The 26,464-nt window shown below is 48.5% G+C and overlaps 1 protein-coding gene across 1 annotated transcript in view; it reads left to right on the forward strand.

Moving 5' to 3' along the window:
* The first annotated feature begins 22,902 nt into the window (after window positions 1–22,902).
* The window catches only part of DNAJC11 (DnaJ heat shock protein family (Hsp40) member C11), a 60,500-nt gene continuing 56,938 nt past the window's right edge, over window positions 22,903–26,464 (forward strand). Inside the window, exon 1 of the mRNA XM_015409136.1 lies at window positions 22,903–22,986. Coding sequence (XP_015264622.1) covers window positions 22,912–22,986 — 75 coding nt within the window. The 5' untranslated portion in view covers window positions 22,903–22,911. The remainder of the gene's footprint in view (window positions 22,987–26,464) is intronic.

The following is a 26,464-nucleotide window of genomic DNA, read 5'->3' on the forward strand; positions in this document are numbered from 1 at the left end:
GCAGTCCTGATCCAAATCATGCTTGTGGGAATTGGGATGAATTCACAACTGTGTACCTGGGGACACTCTGCAATGTACAAAGAGGCTATAGCCTGAGCTTAACTCAATCCCAGCCACCAATGCTTGTGCCACTCTTAAACAGGATCCAGACATTCCTTCCAGAGTAGATTTATATCGCTTATTGTTCTCAGCCACGCGGAGGAAACTGTCTCAAAGCCCCTGATGCCACTGTAGCTTGTTAACGGCATTTAAAAGAACAATAAGACAGTATTTCATCTGTTTCTGCAGCTCTTTTTGGGAAACCAAAGTTCATGTATATTCAGACTATACACCTGCTAGGCACAGAATAGGAGAGATGCCTTTCTTAACAATGGACCAGCTCTGAAACTCTCCCCTGCCCACTACCCTATCTCCAAGATGGATTTGAGCAAAGTCCTGCTTTGGCCCTGGTTGTGGTATTGGAAGTCTGTTGAGATAACATCTCTTCCCATATAAAAAAGATGCTATTGATTTCCTGTTAGGGTGGTCTTGAGCTGTGCACCATCTACGCAGCAGTGACAAGTCTCCATTCCTGGCTTTATGGGGAAAGAATGGTTATTGAATCCTTCCCCATAAACTACAATCTTTTTTTCTTCCCTTCCAAAAATTTGTCAGGCCTCTTGGGAATCCACTACATTAAATCAGTATGAGCAAATGGATTTTTCAGCTTTGGGCTAGTCTATTTCTCTCCCACTGTTTCACAAATATATATATATATATATTTAATTGTGGTGCATCGGTACTGAGCAATTGAACCTTTTCCTCACATTTTGAATCTGGCTTCCGGAGTTATTATTAGCCCGCACTTTCAGTTAAAAATAAAGTGATTTTTACATCATAAGACATTTGTAGAGCTCCTGTTGTCATTTCATGAGTCACAAACCCTTCTAGGGTCCCTCCCCTTGGGACAATCCTAGTGGGTTTGCTTTGCACTTGGTCAATTGCTAGAAGAAAAGTTGGGCAAACACCCGCCTGAAGTCACCAGAGCTGAGGGTGATCAGATAGAGATTCTGCTTCACACAGTGCTTGAAGGCACACTGTGGTCAAAAACATCACCAGAGAAGGAGAGAGGATGGCCTCACTGGAAATCTACCATTCCGGAGATATGTATTCCTCTGTGATACTGAGAGAAAATTACAAACCGCTTTACTGTCAGTGAACATAAGAACATAAGGAGAGCCCTGCTGGATCAAGCCAGTGGTCCATCCAGTCCAGCAACCTGTCTCACACAGTGGCCAACAATAGGGTATGGAGGCCGAGGCCTTCCCCTGGTGTTGCCTCCTGGCTCTGGGGTTCAGAGGTTGATTGCCTCTGAATGTGGAGGTTCCCCTCTGTGGGCAAGGGTCAGCATAACAGGTGGGCAAAGATCAGCGATTAGGCACACCGATCCTGATTCCAGCATCCTGCCTCACACAGTGGCCAACCAATTCCTCGGAGGGGCCAACAACAGGGCACAGAGGCCGAGGCCTTCCTCGGTTGTTGCCTCCTGGCTCTGGGATTCAGAGGCTGACTGCTTCTGAACATGGAGGTTCCTCTCAGTCAGCACAGCTAGTAGCCACTGATAAACCTATCCTCCATGAATCTGTCTAATCCCCTTTTAAAGCTGTCTATTCCTGTAGCCATCACTACATCTTCTGGCAGCAAATTCCCCATTTTAATCACTCTCTGAGTAAAGAAGCTTTTCCTTTTGTCCATCCTGAACCCACTGCCCATCAGCTTCACTGGATGCCCTCGAGTTCTAGTATTATGGGAGAGGGAGAAAAATGTCTCTTTGTCAACTCTCTCCACCCCACTCATAATTTTATAAACCTCTATCATAGGGAAGGTGCTCCAACCCGTTCATCGTCTTGGTTCCCCTCTTCTGTTCTGAACAAACAAAGCATGGACACAGTCACCAAAGGGGGTGTGTGTCTAAAGTGTGCAGAAAAGTTACCTAGATTTTAATTTGGAGCCTTTCCAAAAACCATTGTTATCAAACCAGGTCTGGAGGGTTAGGAGACAACGTCCTGTGGATGCTCCAAAAAAACCAAAACAAAACCCCACCTCTAATTTGAATTTCAAAATGGAGTAAAACTTCCATATGGAAGCAATCTTGGAAGAGTCTTCTGCCCACTCCAGAAAAGGAACCCAAATGCCTATGGATGGACTGACTCAGGAGGACTTGGTGTGCTCCATGCTCAAAAGAGATCAAAGCTTGGTACCCAGGCAGTCCCAGTTCTGTGGAGTCTAGAAAGCCAAGGGAGGAGAGCCAGGAGGAACAGACTCGAGTGGGCTCATGCTAAGTTCCCTCTAAGCTGAGTTAGAGTGAGTTAGCTCACACTTTTTAAGCCTCCGGCTCACACGTTTTAGTCTTCTCTCAGGAAGGATGGCTCCCAAGCAAACTAATTTATGCAGTAGCCAAATCGCTCGCTCACAACTTTAATGTCAGAGGCTCACAAAGTAGAATTTTTGCTCACAAGACTCCACAGCTTAGAGGGAGCATTAGGAGCTGCAGCCAGGAGCCAGTGAAAACAGCCAGTCTAGGCAATGCACGGAGTAAGGCACTGCTGCAATGTGCTCTTGTTTTGCATTATTCTGAATTTTTCTTATGGTTCCTCGAGGTGAAAAGAGACCCTTTTTCAGTGGAAAGGCAGCATAGAAATGTTTGGAACAAATAATAGTACATGTTTCTTCTTGGATTCTGGCTTCCAGTGCAGCCTGCCAGAACTGTCTATGGGTTTTTAATCCCACGCTTCCTCTAAGAGGCACGCATGCCTCTTCCCAACCTTTTATCCCCACAACAACCTTGCGAGGTAGTCAGTGGCTGGCCCAAGGTACCCAATGACCTTCATGGCCAAGTGAGGATTTGAACCCATCTCTCTCTCAGGTCCTGCTCGTCCAGCACTCCAGCCAATACACCACACTGAGTCACCAGTATTAACGCCGGCTTGCTAGCTCTTTGTTTCAAGGCTTCACTCTCACTCTCTCTCTCTCTCTCTCACACACACACACACTTTCTTTTTAACAACATTTTGTGTAAACACTTTATAGCTGCCCAAGGGACTCATTCCTTATTGGCAGTTTCATTCAGAGAAATTATCTTTATAACAGGCATGATCGTCCATTTGGGGACTGTGGGGAATACAAGCTCCGGCTTAATCCCATTTACACTCAGCCATGTCGGAGGACATTACCGAGCCCCCACCTGGGAAGCACTTCTGTGCAGGAACTGATGTGAAGCACGCAGGTAGACCAGGTCAGATGTTGCACAGGTTTTGTGCTGCCCGTAGGTACAAGAATGGTGTAACCTGTGCATTGGGCCAGAGGTAAAGGGAAGAAGCCATGGCTTAGTGGTAGATCATCTGCTTGGCATGCAGAAGGCCCCAGGTTCAATCCCCGGCATCGCCAGTTAAAGGTTCGGGTAGGAGGTGATATGAAGAACCTTTGCCGGAGGCCCGAGACAGCCTTGGTCAGTGTGAGTGGACAATAGTGACCTTGATGGACCAGCGGTTCGATTCCATATAAGGAAGCTTCATGTGTGTTCATGCATGTGATCCTCGCCTCTCCGAGCCAAAGACACTTATAGTATCCACAGCACCTGGCCTGATGCAGACGTTCATGCGTGCGATCCTCGCCTCTCCAAGCCAAAGACACTTGTAGTATCCACAGCACCTGGCCTGATGCAGACCCTTCCCCACTTTCTGCTCATCTGGGCTTTCTGCAAGGAGGAACAGGAACAGTACTGCATCCTCAGGCTCCTAAAACATTGCTGGAGATTCTAGCAGAGGAGTTGCTACAGCACCGAGTTTTAGTCACCCCCTTGTCTCCCCACACTGTTGTCCGTGGACACTCGGATGATCGGAAGGAAAAATGGATGCTCTTTGAAATGGATGTGAACTTGGTGTCACAGAACCATAGAGTTGGAAGGGACCTCCAGGGTTCCTCTAGTCCAACCCCCTGCACAAGGCAGGAAATTCACAAGTACCTCCCCCTTCTCACCCCCAGTGACCACTGTTCCATGCTCAGAAAATGACAAAAAAACCCTCCAGGATCTCCAGCCAAACTGGCCTGGAGAACAATTGCTTCCTGACCCCAAAGCAGCGATCAGCATTTCCCTGGGTGTGTAAGAGAGGGCCACAGGAACTAAGCACTGATGCAACGTTTCCTGCCCTCCCTCTCCTGATCTGCCTAAGTTCACAGAATCAGCATTGCTGTCCGATGGCCATCTAACCTCTGTTTGAAAACCTCCAAGGAAGGAGAGCCCACTGCCTCCCGAGGAAGCCTGTTGCACTATGGAACTGCTCTGTCAGGAGGTTCTTCCTAATATTTAGAGAAAAACTCCTGCTTTAATTTCAACCCGTTGGTTCTGGTCTGATCTTCTGGGGCAACAGAAAACAACTCCATAGCATCCTCTATAGGACAGCCCTTCAAGTACTTGAGGATGGTTAGCATATCACCTCTCAGTCATCTCCTCTCCAGGCTAAACATACCCAGCTCCTTCAGCCTTTCCTCACAGGACTTGGTCTGCAGACCCCTCACCATCTGGGGAATGCGGTCTTCCCTTGGCCGGTTGAAGCAAGGGCAGATTGGCCATTTAACTTACAGGAATTTTTTCTGGTTGGCTGCTGTCCTAGAGGGCTGCTGGCGGCCAAGCCCCAGCAACTTTGCCAGCATCTCAGGAGTCATATGGCTCATACCCTTCCAGGGGTCATTTCCTGCAGGAGCGCACAGGAGCGGAGCTCCGGCAGTAAAGAGCCCAGGGGGCTGGCACGGGCAACAAGTCCCACCCCCTGCTCCCAGCAGCACTCAGTCAGAGCAAGAAGCAGCCAGGTAAGCTGCAGAGCCCCCCCCCTGGCCCAAAACAGTCCAGTGGCACCTTTAAGACCAAGTTTTATTCAGGTAGGAGCTCGCCCTCCTCTGCGAAGACAGATCTGCACGTTCCTCCCCCCTCCAATAGCTAGCAATCCAAAACAGTCCGGTGGAGGCTGAGCGGTGGGTGTTGCCTTCTGACACACTATCGGTGAGGTCAGGAGGTGTGGCATATGCAAATAAGTTATGCAAATGAGTTATGCTAATGAGCTCCTGCACCTCTTTTTCTATGAAATGACCCCTGGTGACATATGCAAATGAGTTATGCAAATGAGCTATGCTAATGAGCTCCTGCACCTCTTTTTCTACGAAATGACCCCTGTGCCCTTCACTGATAATCAATGTCAGCTCACCAGTTGTCTCCTCCTGCACTGCTGCCATTTTGTGGGATGAGGCAAAGGAGAGCCAATGTTTATTGTCTGTGCCACTGAGTCCAGCGGCCCCTGAAGTGGTGGCTGATAGGAGCGGCTCAGTGGGGCTTGTTCCAGGGCCATTTTCACGTCCCAGTCCACTCCTCAGTTGACGGCTCACGATGGATGTGTGGAGGCAAATACAGGCAAGCAGCATACAAGTGTCCTGGGCTATTTGAGAAAGGCTTGAACAAGGGATGCTGTTCTGAAGAACGGATAAAAGGAAGTACTTCTTCACCCAAAGAGTGATTAACACATGGAATTCACTGCCACAGGAAGTGGTGGCGGCTGCAAGCATGGACGGCTTCAAAAGGGAATTAGATAAGCATATGGAGCAGAGGTCCATCAGTGGCTATTAGCCACAAGGTATAGATAGGGACTCTGGGGCAAGGGATGCTCTGTCATCTTGGTGCTTGGGGGGGGTCAACAGTGGGAGGGCTTCTAATGTCCTGGCCCCACTGGTGGACCTCCTGATGGCACTGGTATCCACAGCACCTGGCCTGATGCAGACCCTTCCCCACTTTCTGCTCATCTGGGCTTTCTGCAAGGAGGAACAGGAACAGTAGATAAGCATATGGAGCAGAGGTCCATCAGTGGCTATTAGCCACAAGGTATAGATAGGGACTCTGGGGCAAGGGATGCTCTGTCATTGGACTGGATGGGCCTTTGGCTTGATCCAACATTGGCATCTCTTATGTTCTTAACCCACCCTCAGGTGGGGCTTCAGCTCCTTTGGTGGCTCTTGGGCTTTCCTACCCCACACCCTACAGCTCCCAGTCACTGTCCACAGCTAAGAATATGGCAGCATCCTCACTGGAACCAGATTCAGGTGGGGTAGCCCTGTTGGTCTGAAGCAACAGAACCAAGTTTGAGTCCAGTGGCACCTTTGAGACCAACAAAGTTTTATTCAACGCGTAAGCGTTCATGTGCAAAGCACACTTCTTCAGACAAAGGAGCAGTTTAGAATACACTTTGAATACAACTTTGTGGGTCTCAAAGGTGCCACTTGACTCAAACTTTTATTGGAACCAGGAGGGTCATTCGTTGAGATGAAGAGAAATGGCTTGGCGTCCCCTCCCCACTGAGGCCTTTCACGGCATGTTGTGGGGCAGCGTGTTGTCCCTCCCCCATCTGTCTTGCGAGGACCACTCTGCACTATAAGACGGTGGCTGACTTTCTCCATAAGGCAGCCTGTTGCAGCCTGAAAACTTGGGAAGCCTGAGGTTAGGACCCCCTCCCGACTGCCTTTCTTTTTAAATGGCCTCCATCCTTCATTCATTCAGGGGCTGAGCGGCAGGGACCCACTGCACACCAGTTCCATCTCTCATCCCTTGGTGTCCCCTCCTCTCTGCCTTCCAGCTGTGCGTGACGACAGTGATCACGCCGTGCAGGGAGCTTCATCAGGTGGCCAGTCAGCAGTTTTGACAAGCTAAGTGGAATCAATGGGCTTCTGGCATTTTCCCCTCCATTGGTCTGAAATAGAACTGAAGTTCACATGAGCAAACTCCTGGTACAAGGGGAGGGGAGCTTGCAGAGAGAGAGAGAGAGAGAGAGAGAGAGAGAGAGAGAGAGAGAGAGAGAGAGAAGGGGGGGGGGATAGGGGGGGGAAATGTGGGATGGAAGCCTTTTAAAGGAGCAGTTGGTGGGACACACTACACTCCTTTAAGGTGCACCGTCTTCACCTTTTCGTTGCTTGTTTGTTCAGAAAACCTCTATGCCGCCTCTCCAGGGAACGTGATTGCAACTTCAATATGATAAAAGCAGAAAACTATATGAAAGGAGTTTAAAATGATCAAGCCTTATTTATTTATTTATCTGGTTGTTTGTTTATTTTGAGGTTTCTATTCTGCCCTCCCCAAAATGGGCTCAGGGCATTCCCACAATACAGCCCTCAGTCCACCATCCATACACATGGTGACCCTCCTTTTCCGGTCACTTCCTGGCCACCTCCCAGCTCCTACTGTCTTAAGGGCCCAGCCCAATAGTTGACCCCTTAGCCCCATGCCCTATGACCCCTTAAGCCCCATGCCCTCTGATCCCACTCTGCTCTCAGTCCTAACAGGATGCCTTCTCCCTGCACCCCAGCTATGTGAATCAATCAGCCATGCCCAGCCATCAGTGCCTGGGGCTGCACCCTACCTACTGGTCATCCTTCGGATCAACCTGGGTCCTGGCCAGCCGTGAGGTTGGCTGTTTTAACCCTTCTGCCCTTGACCTGCCTCTGGCTCCCACCTGGAGATCTCCCGCTATTACAATTGATCTCCAGAAAATGGCTTCTTAGGAGGGTGGACTCCATGGCATTATGCCCTGCTGGGGCCCCTCCCGTCCCCAAGCCACGCCTTCCCCAGGCTCCACCCCCAAAACCTCCAAGTATTTCACAATCCAGAGCTGGCAGCCCTACAAGACACCACAGAAGCCACCCTCCGAAGGTGTCATTTCCTCCAGGGAAGAGCTGGAGATCAGTTGTAAGCCTGGGAGAACTCCAGGCCCCACCTGAAAGTTGGAAAAGCTGCCTGTAGGCTTCCTGCAAGTATCAGCCTGGCCACCAGCGGGGCCAATGGTCTGAGCCAGCAGGATTATTACAATGTTCTCATACTGCCAGCTAAACTAGCCAATAAGCCGAGGGACCACTGGTACGTTTCAGCAGACGGCTACATTAGCCTGTCCCCAGAGGTGCCCTTTTTTTCTCAGACCCAAACGATGGCTTTTCACCAGCCCGTTGCGGCCCTGCCCTGCCCAAGCCCTTAGGAAATAAATACACCGCTTAGCAAGAAGGCGGTGATACGGCACCCTCTTATCAGCATCCCCAGCTGTGGAAGGAGCTTGCCCCTAGCAAAAAAGAAAAAAAAAAGCAAAAAAAGGAGAAAATCCCACGTGGCGCACATTTGTGGCTTTCCAGCTCGCTTCTAGCCAGCAGACAGCAGGATGGCCTTGTGCCTGCTCATGAGCTGATCCATTTCAGCAAGGACTGGAAGCCAAACCCTTTGAGCCACAGGGATACGAAACAGAGGCTGGCACAGCCTGGGTGGCGTGTTTGCGTGCCGTTGCCAATTGCTTCCAGAAATCACGGCCTGGGAATTCTGGGTTACGAAACAAACAAGCAGCCCTCCCCCCTGCAACAAGGATCAGCCATCAACTGAAATGGTCTGTAGCCTGATAATCTGCCTTTTGCTAAGCGGCTGGCAAACCTGTTCTATTTAAATAGTTTTGCATATTGACAAATCCTCTCCACGTCATCATTTTATAAATGGCTGCAGTGTGCCCCTTTAGCCTTTCTCTTAAAAGTGCTGCCATTTTTTTTTCACTTACCCCTTCCTGTATCAAAATAAAACAGAAGGCCAGTGCCACCTTCAAGAATAACTACACCAATTTCAGGATGAGCTTTCCTAAGCCCGCGAGAGCAGCTCCTCTTGTGTCTTCTGCCAATTCACTAATGTGCAGCCAATGTGCACAGCCAAATAGCTGCACGAGAGCTGCTGCAAGACTGCTAATCTGAGCGACTTGCCTGCCACTGCCCTGTGCAGGCTTATTCCACTTCTTGCACACAACTGCCAATGTTTGTAAAAGCACTAACTGTGGCACAAAATCCCTGTTTCCTAGAGCAACCAAGCAACTGGGGACAGCCCTGTTGTTTGATTGCAATGTTGGGGGGGAGGATCTGAGAGTGAGGGGGCCTGCCGCAACTCTTCCTGCCTCCTGCCAGGGCTATTCGATTCCCTCGGCCCTGCTACAAAAGGAAACAGAATGTTACCGTCACTACAGGACACTGTTTTGTGGGGAAATGTAGGGCATTGCCATGGCAATCCCAAACCTCTGAACTTTAATCTCTTGTCTCTTTCTTCAGCTTTTTTTCAAAGAACAAGTCACTTTGAAATCACTCTGTGTGTGTGTGTATATATATATAGAAAGAGTCTTTCAGTGTGGTATATAAATATCATGTTAACATAGAGTTGACCTATCAGTTCATGAAATATGAACAGTCCACTGAATTTATGGACAGGTGAGGCCCTAAGCAGCAAGTGAGAAATGGACGCTGGGGAGGTAGCACCAGAAACTGTGCACATTCAAGAAAGAATATCAGTCTTTCCCTCTCTCCCTCCCTCATGAGGTTTGGGACAGGCATTCAGCCAACAGAGTTAATTGTTTGAGTCCTTAGTGAGAATACGTATGCCAAATGGCTAGAACTCCGTGCTCCCCTTAACTCGCCTGATGCCCCAACAGACCCACCTAGAGACTACATAGGACCAAGTGGCATGGCCTCTTTAAGCCGTGCCCTGCTCACAAACTGGGAGACTTCAGGATCTGTTCTGCTTCAGTTGTTCTCCATGCTATCATTGGAGCAACTTCTCTGCCACTCCTTTGGAGCTGTCCAAGGTCTGAAAGATGCCTGTGACTGCCTCCCCCCCCCCCCCAAAAGGCCACCGGCTTTCTGCTCACAAATCCAGCTAAGCCTCAGTGACTGAGGCCAGTTTCCACATGACCCAACCAACCTAAGTAGGAGGTGTGGCAACTCTGCGAAGCTACTTCTCGCCAACTTGGAGTTTCTCAGGGGAAGAAGAGAAGATTAAGATCTCTGCAGGGTAGATCCAAGGCAAACCGTAAAATAGAGAAGTGAAGTGAGGTTCCCTTTGAGTTCCCAGAAATCAACACAGATAGATATGGCATATCTGAGAAAGGAGCAAACAGTGGGACTGGCTGGGCCAAGGAACCAGGGAAAGTCTCATTATAAGGTATTAATACTTTAAATAAATGCATAATTAAATAAATAAGTTTATTGAGTGGAGTCTGTAAGCTGCTTTATTTAATGTGTTACACAGATAGAATGCCGCTAACAGGAAGAGGGCATGGATACATATCATACAATGGCATGTTTTCGTGTTTCAGACAACATATGGATTATTTCTGCATTTCAGGCCAACCCTCAACCTAATTTAGCTAAAGGCCATACACCTGTGCAGAAAAGGAAGCTGCGTGCATCTCTGTAGCTGGATGGTGAATCACAGAATGCCAAGAGATATGGCATCCATACTTCCACAGACCAATCCAACAGGTGCACAGCCCTTTGGAAGGGGGAAAAAAAGATGAAATCCCATCACTCACTTGTTCAGGGTTGGCTTCACTCACACCTGGCTCCACTTTCCCCACAAAACAACTGATCAGTGGGATTTTAGCTCTCTTTAAAGAGCTATGTGATGGGCAGCTCTGGCTGTTCTGTTTCCATGCAGTTAGATCAGGACCCCTGAGCAACTATTATCATATAAAATTCAACAGGCCCCCATTGCGAGCGTACATGCCAAAGGCACAAATCCCTTTACTAGATGACTGCTTACCCTCTGTTCATAACACTGCTATAGTTATTACAAGGTATAAACCAACAACCGTAACAAATGTTCCTCAACTGTCTGAGGTTATCTCTCTCTCTCTCTCTCTTTTTGCAACTGAGTGAGCTTCTTTTTTAGAGCAATTGTCCCAGGCCTCATATATGGAGAGGGGCATGTCAGCATTCTTTAAGTTATCACGCCTATCAAAATGATGCCGTCAATGGAGCTAACTGCATAAAATTGTACAAAATAAAATTCATAAAAGCTGTCATTACCAAGAAACCCAGGGTGGACTAACCACCCAACAGAACTCAGAAGCCAGAAATCCAGCTCTGTTGAATGTCCTTCTGGTCAACATGATAGAAATTTACAAAATTATGCATGCACGGGATAGAGATGGTAGAGAAAGAAGTACTTTCCCCGCTTTCTCACAATACAAGAACTCATGGGCACTCAATTAAATTAATGGGCAGTAGGCTTAGAACAGATAAAAGGAAGTTCTTCTTCACCCAAAGAGTAATTAACACATGGAATTCACTGCCACAGAAAGTGCATAGAAAGCTTCAAGGAGGGACTGGATAAACATATGGAGCAGAGGTCCATCAGTGGGTATTTTTGTTGTTGTTCAGTTGCACAGTCGAGTCCGACTCTTCGCGACCCCATGGACCAGCTCCCACCAGGCTCTCCTGTCTTCTGCCGTCCTCTGAAGTTTGCTCAATTTCATGTTCGTTGCATCTATGACACTGTCTAACCATCTCATCCTTTGCTGTCCCCGTCTTCTTTGACCTTCAGTCTTTCCCAGCATCAGGGTCTTCTCCAGTGAGTTCTCCCTTCTCATTTGGTGGCCAAAGTATTTGAGCTTCAGTTTCATTATCTGGCGTTCCAGGGAACAGTCAGGGTTGATTTCTTTTAGGATTTACTGATTTGATCTTCTTGCAGTCCAAGGGACTCTCAAGAGTGTATAGATGGAACACTGCATCTGGGGCAGTGATGCTCTGTATTCTTGGTGCCTGGGAGGCAACAGTGGGAGGGCTTCTGGAGTACTGGCCCTGCTGGTGAACCTCCTGATGGCACCTGGGTTTTTGCCACTGTGTGATGACACAGTGTGTTGGACTGGATGGGCCATTGGCCTGATCCAGCATGGCTTCTCTTATGTGCTTAACCAGATGTATACAGAAAAGAGCAAGAAGAGGTGGAGCCATGTGGGCCTTCCTAGGGAGGGCATTGCAAAGTTCACGCACTGCAACAGAACAGAATATCTCCCAAGAGTTCACCTCCAAGGGCAGAAGGATATGGAAGGCCTCAAACGTTGATCTAAGAGGTAGCTTTGTATGGTATGTTTCCGAGTTCTTTTTAAAAGACAGTCCCACATAGTGCATGTTAATGGTAGTTGCACCTGAATGCTACCCAGGTGTGGAGAACAGTAGCCAGGTCAGGTTGACAAACAGAGCTATGATTCAGTGGTGGAAAGGTCAGATCACTTTTCCTTCCCAGGCAGTGATGCTGGCCTGTGAAAATATCACCACACACTCAGGACGACCATGGCTCATCTGCTTGTCGTGCAGAAGGTCCCAGGTTCAGTCCCTGGCATCTCCAGTTAAAGGACCAGGCAGTAGGTGACATGAAAGACCTCTACTGTAAATCCTGGAGAGGGCGCCGCTGCCAGTCTGAGTAGACAGGGCTAACCCTGATGGTCTGATTCAGGATCAGACAGCTTCATGCCTTCAAGGAGGAGTCATTTCAGAACTTTAGATTTGTTTCCTTGCCAGTTCAAGAGTGGTGTTGGGTTGACTCTTTGTGCCCGTTGTTTGACAAGCAATTTCGGTGCTGACAGCTCCTTTTTCAGAACCCCATTCTGCTATCCAACAGTCCACTAAATAATGGGTGTGGGGATGGGAATCCCCAAACAAACTCTGCTAAGAAGGTGGTCATGAACGGTCATGAATTAACACATTCTAGAAACACACATTAGATGTTGTAGGAGGCTGGCACATCACCGAATAGACACCAAGCCTTGGAAAGGGCATCAGCCCCTCCCATACCTCGGCAGCAGAAGGAGCGATTGGTCTTCCCTCTCCTGTCTTTGCCGGGGAGTGGCCAGGCCCAGAGAATCAGAGAGTGCAATGCAAAATCACCACTGGTATTACCAGTTTCCAAGTGAAGAGCTCTTCCCAGTCAAACTCTGAAAATAAACATAACCCACTGGGCGCTATTAGAAAAACACGGCTTGTTCCTGAACAGTGGCTCCCTGCAAGACTGGCATCTTTGCCCCTCTGAATGCTCTGAAAAGCCACTAAGTTTAGTGGGGAAACCACCGAGCTGGCAATTCCACAGTGGCCAAAGTGGCTGAGGGCCAGCAACGGAGACCAGCTCATTGGTCTATGCCAGGGGTGGCCAAACTTGCTTCATGTAAGAGACACACAGAAGAAACATCAGATGTTTGAGAGCCGCAAGATAAGAACAAATATTACACACACGTTTTCATTGGGAAATAGACACATTTGCTTTTTATCAGCATTAACACTCAACAAGACTGCCCGAAATAAAAACAAAAGGGGTAAAAACAGATATCGATAATGATCTTTAAAGAGACAAATGCTTTCTCCAAGCCGGCTGTGCTTTGAGAATGCATTTAAGGTTAAGGTTGCTTTCTTTCTCTGCTCCCCCCTCCCCACCTCAGGCCTACCCAGGGAGGGGAGCACTGGCTAGGGAAGGGAAGTCCAGTGGGAGGCATGCTTCCCAGCCGCCCTGCCGGGAGCCACACAATATGTGTGAAAGAGCCACATGTGGCTCCCGAGCCACATTCTGGCCACCCCTGGTCTATGCTTAGCCCGGGTCTGGAACGAAGCACAAGAGGCTGAGGTGGAGCAAGATTCAAATTCCTCAATGAGCCTGGTAGCATGGGAGAGTTGAAGGCACTGGATTTAAAGAAGGCATGATCGGGTTGCCAGCCTCCAGGCGGGTCCTGGAGTTCCCCACGGAATTACAGCTGATCTTCAGGCTACAGAAACTGGTTCTAGTGGAGGAACCGGCGGCTTCGAAGGGTGGACCCTACGGCGTCACATCCCTCGCCAAACCTCTGCCCTCCCGTGCTCTGCCCCCAAATCTCCAGGAATTTCTTCACCCAGAGTTGGCAGCCTTACAGGAAGGTACACCGAGAAGGAAGGGGATCCCTCAGATTAGCCCTTGGCCCTCCGCCTCTCAGCGTCTTAAAGAGGAGGCACAGCTGAATCGAAAAGCTTCTAATTAAATCTCGTGCAAAATCTTCTGGCCTCTTACTGAAATCTCTGTTGCTTCCCAAATCTAAAACGTTCCCTGATATTATCCCTCCCCACCCTGGTCAATATCCTACCCACTTTGCCTTTATCCAAGATGCCCCTGATGTGGGTGAACTGGACATTTCCCCTGTTCAGCAGTTTTTTGCTTGCCTGGCCTCCCTCCCTCTCTCTCTCCCTCCCTCCCTGCTTTCTGAGCATGCAGAAGGGAAAGCAGTGAGGGAAATGACAAAAATAGCCTTAAATCCCTGTCCCGACTCAATGACAGGAGAATAATAAAAAGATTATAGGTAATTTCTCCTTATGAATTATAGAGGAGGGCTCGGATTCAACAGTGGCATGTGGAGCGCGCTCAGTGGCCCACCCCCTCCCAACTGCACCCGCTCTCGTTCTGATCCGATCCAACCACCTTTAAAGAATAAGTGGGCACTGGTTTATCACACCCCAAAGGGGACCGTTTCCCATGCAGAGCCTCTGGCCCTTTTCTCCCCTAGATGAGCACACAGCCCCAGCCACAGCAAAGTAGGGAGGATAAATTGACTCCTGGTTTGGAGATAAGTACTGGCAAGAATAGATTTTTCGAGACCTTTCTTTGCTGCTGTGGTATAAATTGTTTTGCGACTCCACTTTCGGTGGGGAGAAAATGCGGGGGGGGGGAGAGAATTGGCAAGAAGGGGCTGAAATATGAAGCAAGCCATTGCCAAGAGTTGTGCCGCGAAGGTGCGTGACAAAATTGTATATGGCTGTTCTCTCTCTCTCTCTCTCTCTCTCTCTCTCTCTCTCCTCCCAACCTAATTTAATGATGTTTGGCACAGAGATACGCAGTCACCTTTTCTCCTGAAGAGAAAGAAGCCCTAATAAACACATCACAAGCCTTGGCTGGGTTCGGGGCGTGCTTTTATGGAGCACAAGGCGTGCTCTGAATTGCTCCAGTCGAAAATGGCATGCAAAAGACAAACATGGGACTGAGCACCACAGCACAATTTTCCCCTGCTGGGACACTAGTGGCAGCCCCGGGACTTTGCTGAGCTGCACTCTCTGCTTCCCTGAGCTGTGGGAAGCTTTAGGGTCAGCCCTTTGCAGGGGCAGTTTTCTGGCAAGAAGACAGTGCGGGTGGCTTGTGGGGACTTTTATAAGAAACCGGTTCTTTATATACAGATAGAAGGAAAGCAAGCATAGAGATGTGTATTGTAAAGAGGCGTTCGAACCCACTTTCTCGACAGTATGAGCAGGGGCCATGGCTCAGTGCCTGAGCATCTGCTTGGCATGCAGAAGGTTTAGTCCCCGGCATCTCCACTTGAAAGGATCAGGCAGCCAGTGGCATGACAAACCTCTCTGCCTGAGATCTTCGAGAGCTGCTGCCAGTCATGGTAGACAATGCTGACCTTGACAGACCAATGGTCTCATTCAGTATAAGGTTCCTGTGTACATATGAAGCTGTCTTATACCAAATCAAGTCCAGTGTTATCTGTGCAGGCTGGCAGCAGGCTCTGCAGTCTGGGGTGGAGAAAGAACTGGTTTTGCAAGTTGCTCCATGAGACTCTTTAATCAGACACGCCTGGGACCGAATATGGGACCTTCTACATGAAAAGCAGGAGTTCTACCACTGCGATGCAAGTACTTCCAATTGTGACAGCTTGGAACCCCCCAACACCCTTTGCAGACTCCTTTCAGCTTTCGTGCAAAGGAAGGCAAGAGGGGCAGCACCCTTGTTCTCTATGCATGCCCTTCCAAAAACCAGCTCCCCCCAAAAAGGCCATCTCCCCAAGTGCTTGCAACTATGCAAATGGGGCTTCCCAGTCTATGTGAGAGTCCTGGCCCAACAGCTGAAGACCCCTATTGCAGGGGAGGTTGTTGCCCCAATCCTAGGTTTCCACCCAAATGCATGTAGCTGGTTGAAAAGGGGATGCATCCAGAAATTTCGTCTGATGCAGCACAAGCTCCTTTAACTGCAGCGTTATTGAGGGAAGGGCCGCGGCTCAGTGGAAGATTCTCTGCTTTGCATGCAGAAGGTCCCAGGTTCAGTCCTTGGTATCTCCAGCTAAAAGGACCAGGCAGTAGGTGACGTGAAAGACTTCTATCTGAGACCCTGGAGAACCACTGCCAGTCTGAGTAGACAATACTGGCCTTGATGGACCAATGGTCTAATTCAGTATAAGGCAGATTTATGTGCATTCATGTGTGTGTTTATTGGAATGAAAGCCTGGCATGCCCCATACTAACCATGATGCTAATAGCACATTGCTAAATAAAAAAACATGGAGGAAGATGGAAAGAGAAAGCGATACATAAATGCTTTGACGGAGGAGAATATCTGCTCTGGAACTTCCTGTACGTTCACCGTACTCCCTTAATAACCAGAAGCATTCCAAATGCTGTCACATTTTGCTCAATGGAGATTCTGTGCATGCAAAATCTGGACAGCAAACAAGAACTAATCATTGTGGTATCTCAGTGCGGTATCTCTGTATAAGCCAGGGTCTCACCTCAGTGCATCTCTCTTCTGGGCTCAGTGGACAGGGCTCGAAAATGCAGTCGTGTTTCAGATTCAGTTAAACAATAGACTCTTCTGTGGAAAGCTCAACCTATTGAATTCCCATCTGTTTGGCAAACTGTCAAAGGCACATTGTCAGAAAACAAGCAGGAGACACAAGAATAATACTTCACATAGGTAATTTAGGGAGTGAGCCTAAACAGGTTTACTCAGCCACCTACTGAGGGTTATTCAGTGGGGCTTAATCCCGGGAAAGGGTCCTCAGGATTGGACCTTTTTATTAACTTCATTTATACCCCACTTTTATAACCCAAAGGGCTTATAAAAAGTGGCTTATGAGTTACAACACTCTTCCCTTCTCTATTTCATCTTCCCAACAACCCCATGAGATAAACTAGGCTGAGAGTGTGTGACCGGCTCAACCTTTTGGCCTGACCTAGACTCTGCAACGTGGCTTGTAATCCGGGAATAAACATAAAACATAGCATCTAAAACATTAAAAACCAACAAGCAATAACATTGTCAAGGTAATTTCAGATAAAACAGCACCCTAAAATGTTCAGGTTCCCCCAGAGCTTCTATAAATTTGCCATGCCTTAAAGTGAGCCTGGTGAGGCTCCCTGAGGAGAGAACGTAAAAGGATGGGGTCCACCACTGAGAAGGCCCTGCTTCTTTTGGCTATCAGTCTAGCCCCTGCTGGCCAGTGGGCAGATTGGGACCTCAGATTATTGGAGCACACACTTGGATGTTCCTGTGAGAGAAGGCACTCTGGGTAGTATCCTGCTTCCAGGCCATTGCTGAAGGGGCTGTGACCACCTACTACATTTGTAAGACAGCACCAGCTCTGTCTTTGCACTGCAACATCCCACTCTGCTAGGGTTGCCAGCTCTAGGTTGGGAAGTACCTGGAGATTTTGGGGCTGGAGCCTGGGAGGGGGGGATTTGGGGAGGGCAGGGACCTCAGCAGGGTACAATGCCATAGAGTCCACCCTCCAAAGCAGCCAGTTTCTCCAGGGGGGACTGATCTTGGTCATCTCTAGAGCAACTGTAATAGCGGGAGATCTAGAGACTGGCAACCCTACTGCTCACTGGACTACTGGCTGTTAAAACACAGCAGCGTAAGTTCTGTGATGTGCTTTCTAGGCGTGGATACCTTGTACACAGATTTGTGTCTGGAGGGGGCAACCCTGTGTAGGACTCTTTGATACAAACTGAGAGGAAAGTCTCCGTTGCTTTTGAATAAGCGCACCCAGGAACAGGCAAAGCCCCATTTCAACAACTGTGTAATTTCTCCAAAACATTTACGGAGTATAAATTATAGAACAGAGAGATTGTAAGTAATCTTCCCGGGGAAGGACACCCAATTTAATTAATTAGAACTTGCCATGTAATATACATCAGAGGCAGAAATTTACATGAAAATCACCTTTCCAAATATAGGACTGTAGGTATGTAAACGTACCCAAAGCAATTAAGCCAGGAGACAAAACGGATGCTGCCTCAGCATGTGGGCTGTGCAAATAATGAAAAGGTGTTTATAAAATGCGTGGCGGTAATGAGAAAGACCTTCCGCCATCTGCAGAGAAGGGCAGACGGAGAACAGTGTTGATAAGTGTTGGACGGATCACAGCCGAAGGGGAGGGGAAAGGGTGCCGCCTGCAGGCAATGAGCAAGCCAAGAGAGAGGGGGGCCCCTACAAGGACTAGTTTACGTGTTCTTCTTTCAAAGTGGTGGTGAGTGCGAATCCTGTGAAAAGTTTAGGAGCAAGCCATGAATGATGTCAACAATTGGGTGGAATTCGTTTAGGTGCATGTGTGTATATATGGCCACAGAGCAAGAATTACATCTTCTTTCTGGAATAGATGTGGGATTTGCTGCCAGAGGATATACTGAGGGATGCAGGCACAGACAGCTCCACAGAGGAGAGGTCTATCAGTGGTTACTAGCCATGGTGACTAAAGGAAACCTCCACAGTTGGAGGAAGTAAACCTCTGAATAGGCCAGGAGGCAAGATAGGGGGGAGGCCTTGGCCTCTGTGTCCCATTGTTGGCCTTCACCTTTATGCCTTGCTGTTGGCCCTCCACAGTGGTTGGCCACTGTTTGAGACAGGATCCTGGACTAGATGGACCACTGGTCCAATCCAGCAGGGTTCTTCTTATGTGGGCCGCTGATTTAAACAGCCATTGACTGACCTTTTGGATCTTGGAAACTGGGAAGGTGTCTTCAACAGAGATCTCAGTGACTTCCACAAACTACAATTCCCCAGATTCTTTAAGAGAAGCCATCCCAGTGAAATAGAACCAGGTATCCTGGAACATACCCTCATTCGAAGGGCTCAGATGAGCCTGATCTCATCAGATCTCGGTGGCTAGGTAGGGTCAGCCCTGGTTAGTTCTTGGATGGGAGGTGACCAAGAAAACCCAGGGTTACTACACAGAGTCAGGGTATAGCAAACTACCTCTGTCGGTCTCTTGCCTTGAAAGCCCTACAGGGTCGCCTGGCCATAAATTGTAATAATATGATTGTTTTATCTTATTTTTATATGTTTAATGTATCTCGGCACATAGTGCCGATAAAGGTAAGCCGCCCTGAGCCCGTTTGCGGGGAAGGCGGGATAGAAATCTAATTAATTAAATAAATAAATTGGCTGTGACTTGACAGCAATTTTCACCACCACCACCATTCTGGAAAGTAATTACAGCTACTCTTAGAGAAATACTGAGTGTTCCATTTGAACTAGATTTTTTTTTCTTTTCAGCATTGTACAGGATGATATACCTCTACTGCCCGCCCCCCAGGAATTAAGCATTGTACAAGCGGGTAGAGTGGTTTACCCTACATATTGGAAGTCGTTGGCTTCTCCAGCCATACTTAAGGAATGGGAAATATTTACTTTAGTGAAGTTAATAGCATATAGGAAATCTTTAAGGAGCGCTCAAGAAGTTGAATGAAATCTGGTCACCATTGATCTCTTACTTTTAAAATGAATTTTCTGTATCAAATTCTAATACTTTTTGGGCAAATCTTGTTTAGAGCTGAAGAGTATGACTGTCAGGAAGAAAATGCTTTGAATTATTTGTTTGCTCTGTACTTTTATAAGCTCCTGTGACCTTCAAGTCTTTTTTGTTTGCAATCTTTGCGTATAATAAAATTATATATAATCAATACCTTTGCAGAGTAGGTATGTTCTAAAACCTTTTAACTGTCTTTTTAAAATGTGTACTAAATTTGTTGTCTAGTGGATGGATTCCTGCCACTCTTTCAGTACATTCAAAATGGTGATTTTAGGTCATGCAGACAAATACAGACGGAACAGGAGAAAAGACCAAGAGTCCAGTAGCACCTAAAGACTAACATAATTTGTGGCAGGGCATGAGCTTTCATAAGTCACTGCTCACTTCTTCAGCGATGGGCTCCTTCCTCACAGGTTACATCTAGGATTGGCCTCCCCCTACTTCTCCTTCCCCTTTCCTTCTTATCAGATGTTTATATTGGCCCCATATGAGTTCACACCATCTTTTAGTTGCATAGTAGTGTATTTTGGCTCCATTCACACGGAGAAGTTGCCACACTGAAGACACGGATGATAGGCGGATTTTCCAGGCTCGATCACACCGCAACATCTGGGAAGCGTAGTGCACCCGTGGCTAACCTGTGGCTTGTTGCCGAAAATGCAGAGTAAAAAACCACCACATACGATATACTAGTTTCTGGAAAACGCAGGGCAAGGGCGGGCGTCTGATCGCGTTTCTGCTGGAAACCCGTGGCATCCGGCGCCCGCCCATGTCCCCTTGCAAACTGGATTTTTTAAAAGTCCCCACAGGATGCGCACAATCATGCACATGTGCAAACTTCAGTGAGACGAACAAAAAATCCTGTTTGCCACAGAAGCGGCGCGGCGCGATTGCCGGTGTGAATGGGCCGTGCTGCTTCTTTGCCACGCTGCAGGCTAGCCATCTGATCAGCACCTAACGCCTAACCACGGGACCTTGTCAGGACGTCTGATCGGGCTGCCGCGCGTTACTTTGTTCTGGGGCAAACAGCCCCGCTCCCCCCCCCCCGCATTTTCCAGCCCATGTGACCGGGGCCTTTATTGATTTTGCTGTATTTATTGTACTTAATTGTTAGTATATTTATTGCAATTACTAGAATGTTTTAAATTGTATGTCTTATAAATTGTTGTTACCCGCTCTGAGCCAGTTTTGGGGACAGCAGAACTTATAAATCTAATAAAATAAAATAATCTAATTTTATTAGATTTTAAGGTGCTACTAGACTCTTGCTCTTTTCTACTGATACAAACTAACACGGCTACTCATCTTGATCTATCTAGATCAGGGGTGTCAAACATGTGGCCCGGGGGCTGGATCAGGCCCCCAGAGGGCTTCTATCAGGCCCGCAGTCTTCCGCTTCTTCTTCCAGTTCTACTGCTGCTGCTGCATCATCGTAGGTTTGCAGCTTATTCATACACACCTGAACAGCATACCCAAGATTGCAACAGCACAGACATTTTGATGCAGTAATTCAGAGCAAGAGGTGTCAGTTATCAGACACTGTTAAATAAACAAAATATTGCAAGAGTGCTAATGTTTTAGGCATATTTTAAGTAAAAAAAACCTTTGTGTTTGTGTCCATTATAAAGTTTATATCTCTGCTACCTGGCATTACATTTTATGACACACGTGGCCTGGCCCAACAAGGTCTCATTTATGTCAGATCCGGCCCTCATAAATTCGACACCCCTGATCTAGACGAAACAGCGATTAAACTGGGTTTATTAATCCAGAATAAAGTGCGCACTTTTGTGAGGGTGTGGTTAGGTTCTCCTGTAGCATCAGGAACCCCGAAGGCCAGGGGTCATTTCCTGCAGGAGCGCACAGGAGTGGAGCTCCGGCAGTAAAGAGCCCAGGGGGCGGGCACATGCAACAAGCCCCACCCCCTGCTCCCAGCAGCCCTGAGTCAGAGCAAGAAGCAGCCAGGTAAGTTGCAGAGCCCCTCCCCGGCTCAAAACAGTCCAGTGGCACCTTTAAGACCATGTTTTATTCAGGCACAAGCTCTCCCTCCTCTGCGAGGACAGATCTGCAAGTTCTCTCCCCCCCCCCAATAGCTAGCAATCCAAAACTGTCTAGTGGAGCCTGAGCGGTGGGTGTTGCCTTCTGACACACGTCCGGTTATGTCAGGGGGTTTGGCATATGCAAATAAGTTATGCTAATGAGCTCCTGCAGCTCTTTTTGTATGAATGACCCCTGCCAAAGGCCCTTTTATGGCACAGTTGAGAAAACGGTCTCTTGCTCCTGCCTAAAGGGAGCAGAAGCCAGTGTTGGAGCCAGCATGCCTGACGGACTAGGAACTGGGATATCCACGTTCGAATCCCCACTCTGCCACGGCAGTTTGCTGGGTGACTTTGGACCAGTCACACACTTTCAGCCTAACCTACCTCACAAGGTTGTTGTGAAGATAAAATGGAAAGAATGATGTATGTAATTTTTGCTTTGGATTCTTATTGGGGTATAAATGAAGTAAACAAACAAATAAAATACCTTCTGTCAGTCCAGGGGGTGCAATAGGGTGAAAATGTTTTGCAGAATCCCTTCTAGATGCTACATTTAGAAAGGGAACTGAGACAGAAGATGCAGCCTGTATGGTGTGTGTTCATTACTCTACATTTGCACTGTACAAGACTTATGGTGGCCCCTCATGGGGTTTTCAAGGTAGAAGAGGAACAGAGGTGGTTTGCTATTGCTTTTATCCGCAGAGCAACCCCCACCATTCTTGGTGGTCTTCCATCCAAGGCCAACTCTGTTTGACGAGATTAGGCTAGTCAGGGCTATTCAGGCTGAGTAAATATACACTGAAGAATTAACACAGAGTAACAGGAATCGCTGCGTACTTCAACGAGCTGTGCTTTATTTTTGTTTCATTCAACGTCAGTCAATTAATCACACAGCGATACTAGCTTCTTGGAGGGGGTTCGACATCAATTGCGCAGCTACACCTACTTTGTATTATTTAACGTTAACTGGCCAGCCATGTCTATTTTTTGCATTACTTAGCCGTAACCAGTTGCACGTCCACGCCCTCCTTTTGCATTGTTTTGCACGTCCACGGCCCCTTTTCGCACTGTCTAACTTTCAGTCGTTCCCTCTACCAGAACGCCCGACACGACGGAAAGGACCATCGCAACTGTAATTAAAGGCGCCGATGCGCAGTACGACCCACGGTACCCTCTTCGGAAGCTCTCTCAGCGTGGACTTTCTGCTCAGTCCACGCACGCGTCCCCGGAGCCCCTTCCCATCGCAGAAGCGTGTATGTCCACCACCCCCTATAGTATGTCTCGCTCTGCGCGTGCGCGAGCGTTCCAGCCCCTCCCCGCTCTAATTCCCCAGCTTCTCATTGTGAGACATTTCTACAGGGGGCGCTATTACAAGCAGTCTCTCGTGTTCGTCTGTCTTCCTAGATCGTCGACGGCGGCCGATTAGCTACGGCACCCAGCGCATGCGCCCCGAAGGGTGAGAGGTCAGCAAGATGGCGGCGGCCTCCTCAGGGGATGAGGTGCCGGACAACGAGGACTATTACTCGCTGCTGAATGTGCGGCGGGAGGTGAGGTTTGGGAGATAGAGCTCTTCCCTTGGTGGCCTCTCAGCGGAAGGGCCGCGTTTGAGGCCCGGGATTGGACGCAGCGGTTGGGGGGCGGAAGGGTCATGATGGTGCTTCATTGAGCCGCGTGTGATGATGCTGTCATGAGGCCGCCATGTAGTCCAAGGAGGGCTGCGGCCTCGGTCACTGTAAGGCACCGCCCTGCTGGATGGGGCGCCTCTTTTTGTCCCCCCCCCCTTGCTGGGCTTGCCAGCGATGAGTAGCTGCCCTTGAGGAGCGTGTCTGGGCGGGGGCTGTCTGTGCTGTTTATAGAAGCTCTTCTTCGTTGCTTCTGTTGACTGGAGACGGTCGTCTCCTTTGTCTAGTTCTGCGCTTCCCCCCTTCCAAGAACATGTAACTTTTAATGTCCTTTCACTGCAGAAACAGTCCTTTTGGAAGCTCTTTGAATTTTCTGACCCTAGTTGTTCCCCTCCCTCCCACGCACTGGTTGCATAAGCTATACAAGGAGGTAGCCCCCCAGTTGCTGAAAGGATCATACAGAGATTGAAAATGGGTGAATTCGATGCTGGAGGGTGTACATGGAGTGTTGTGCATCATTCATCCAAAACTTGGCTGCTCTTGATGCCCAGGCAGTGCTGTCATTAGTTTTGCTGGGCTCATGATGGGGATAATTGGGATGTTGCTTCAGCAGTATGGAGAACATGGAAAGTAGCAAGCTTTCTGAAGCTTGGTGTATGTGACAGGGATTTGCCTGATGTTCTTCCATATGAGGAAGAGCATGGGGGAAATGGTCTCAGCGAGCTGTTATACTTCTGTTACTTAGCTGCAGATAAATTAGCAAGGCAGCAAGAGGAGTCTCTGCTTTGCAAGCCCACCTAGGGCTTAAGGGAAGGTTCCAAAGATAGGTTGTTCTTTTCTGACGTGGAAGAAGAGAAGCATCTTAGTCACCTTCTCCTGTTTTGGCTGAAGGTTGAAGAGAAGAAAGCTGCTTTTTAAAAAGATGACTTGTTAATGGCCATCAGGCAGGTAGTATCTATTTGTTTTACCCTATTTTTAAGGGGATTGCCCCCACTGGGCAAACTGGCATTTTTTTCTTTGTACCTAGGTATGACGTTTTATACTCCAAAATCTCTGTTTTGGTGCTATAGTGGTTAACATGCCTCCCCCAACATGCTATTGGTGGATGATTAATACCCAGATTTTTATTGAGATTGGTCCCCAAAGTGGCTTGAAATCATCACAACAATCTTAATAAGAATATTAATAATGATGTCTTATAAAAACAAATGGAAATAAAAACTTATCTTAGCCCACCCATAATAGCAGAGCATTAAGAACAGTAGCTATAAAAATGCGCAGCTAAAAATGGTAAAAGACAAGAAGAAGTGGAAAATGGAAGACATGGAAAACAACAAAGGAAGGCTGCAGTCACACGGAGCATTAGCCACGCTACAGAGACGGAAGATAGGCGGATTTTCCGGGCGTGATCACACCGCCACATCTGGGAAGCGTAGAGCTCCCATGGCTCACCCGAGGCTTCCCGCTGAAGATGCAGTTTAAAAAACTAGTACCTCCGAGGTACTAGTTTCCGGAAACCGCGGGGAAGGGCGGGCGTCTGATCGCGTTTTTGGTGGTAGTTAGTGGCATCAGGCGCCCACCCATGTCCCGTCAAGGTTTTCCCCCCCCCAAGTCTCCAGGATGCACAAAAGCACCCAACGGCGCATGCGCACAAGGAGGAAGTGCCGTTGGCCACAGAAGGAGGTGGAGGGGGGGAGCAGCCGTCGTGGCGGACCGGGGCGCCGTGCGGAGGGGGTGGCGAGGCCAAGTTCTCCGCTGTTGGGGGGTGGGGGGGTGTCGTTCCTGGCCATCAGCGTCACCTCCCGGTTTTGACAGCGGTGGAGGAAGAGGAGAACGCGTGTGGGTGGCTCCGCGAAGTGCCTTTCTAGACCTCTGGAGCGGAGCCGGGAGGATCTCCTGGACCACCCCGGGGGAGGGGGTGTCTGTCCCGTCGGCTTCCTCAGCCTGGCCTCCAGTGCCGGCGGCCCGCGGGACCCGGTGCCCTTCCGCAGGGCCTGTCAGGGCCGCGATGTCCCGCCGGCCATTCAGTAGTCCTGCTGCTGCCTAGCCGTCTGATCGGCACCTCCCCCCTAACCACGGGACCTCCATGGGACGTCTGATCGCGCAACCGCGCATTATTTTGCCCCGGGGCAAACAGCCACGTGTCCCCCCCGCATTTTCCAGCCCGTGTGACCGGGGCCTAAAATAGGTTAGGAAACACTGGAAAAGGGTAAATGGAGCAACAAAATACACAGCTAATACATACTCAACAGATAAAACTTTTCATATCTATAAAAGTATTGATTGTCCTGCTAATCATAAGTGATTTTTTCCTTTAGCAAATAGGTCCAATATCTCTCTAATGCATATGTCTACCACATAGGAAACATAGAACTCCCAAATCTCATCTGTATATAATTATATAAATAACTTTTAAGAACTGTTCAATTGTTGAAAGTTCATCTGTCCATTATGGGCTGAAGTCTTCAACAGAATTTCATGAAACTATGAATGATCTGTAGATGTAAGAGAGAATCTCATATAACTCAGAGTTAACTGCTTCCATTCCTCATGTCCAAAATCTGATCTACTTTGCAATATGATTTCAGGTCATTTGACAGTTCTTTTGGGTGGAATAGAAAATAGAAGGATGGAAAGTATGAGAATGAGGCAAACAGACACCAGTGACTTAAGGACTTTTCTTTACTGCCAGGTCTAGCAGTACTTTGCGAGGTTTCCTTGAACAGGAAAAAGTTGATTCACTACTTTCTCCTTTCAGCAGTTTTTCTCTTTGTGCTGTATGCTTATTCAGTCAAATGGTTTGTGTCCCTGATGTTCAACAGGAGAGCCTTTTGTACCAGCTTCAGGTTATATTGCCTAGTACAAGGCAAAGCACATGAAATTGATTGTTCAGATCCCCTTCAATCTGGATTCTGACAGAAACTACTTGGATCATCCTGATTGGTAATTTATGCAGGTCTGCTGTGCCCCTGTGGTGTTCAGTACCGTTAACTACAGTACCCGTCTGGATTGCCTTGCATCAGTGGGCCTGGTTGGCATACTCTTCTGCTGGCATTACACTTTTTGGAGGGCAAAATCCAAAAGTTGTTGCTGGGGGACTTCTGTTGTAGTCGTTGCCTTATAGGTACTGTAAGCAGAGGTCATTTCGGGGGGGGGGATCGCGGGGGAATGCAGTTCCCCCGGGGGAGGTGCAGGGGGGCAGGGCACATGACAAAGCCCTGCCCCCTGCTTCCGGCCGCCCCGCTTCCAGCCCTCATTCAGCCAGGAGGAGGCAGGAGAAGAGGGAGGGTAAGTTGCTTCCTCCCCGCCTCTCCCCACCCCTGCCTGCCTGGGGCCAGGGAGGGCCTTGGCGGGGCTTCCTCGCACTCCCGCTGGCCTTGCAGGTCCACTGCTGGGCCCCTGA

The sequence above is a fragment of the Gekko japonicus genome, unplaced genomic scaffold, assembly GCF_001447785.1.
Source record: "Gekko japonicus isolate JY-2015 unplaced genomic scaffold, Gekko_japonicus_V1.1 scaffold98, whole genome shotgun sequence".
Classification (NCBI taxonomy): Eukaryota; Metazoa; Chordata; class Lepidosauria; order Squamata; family Gekkonidae; genus Gekko; species Gekko japonicus.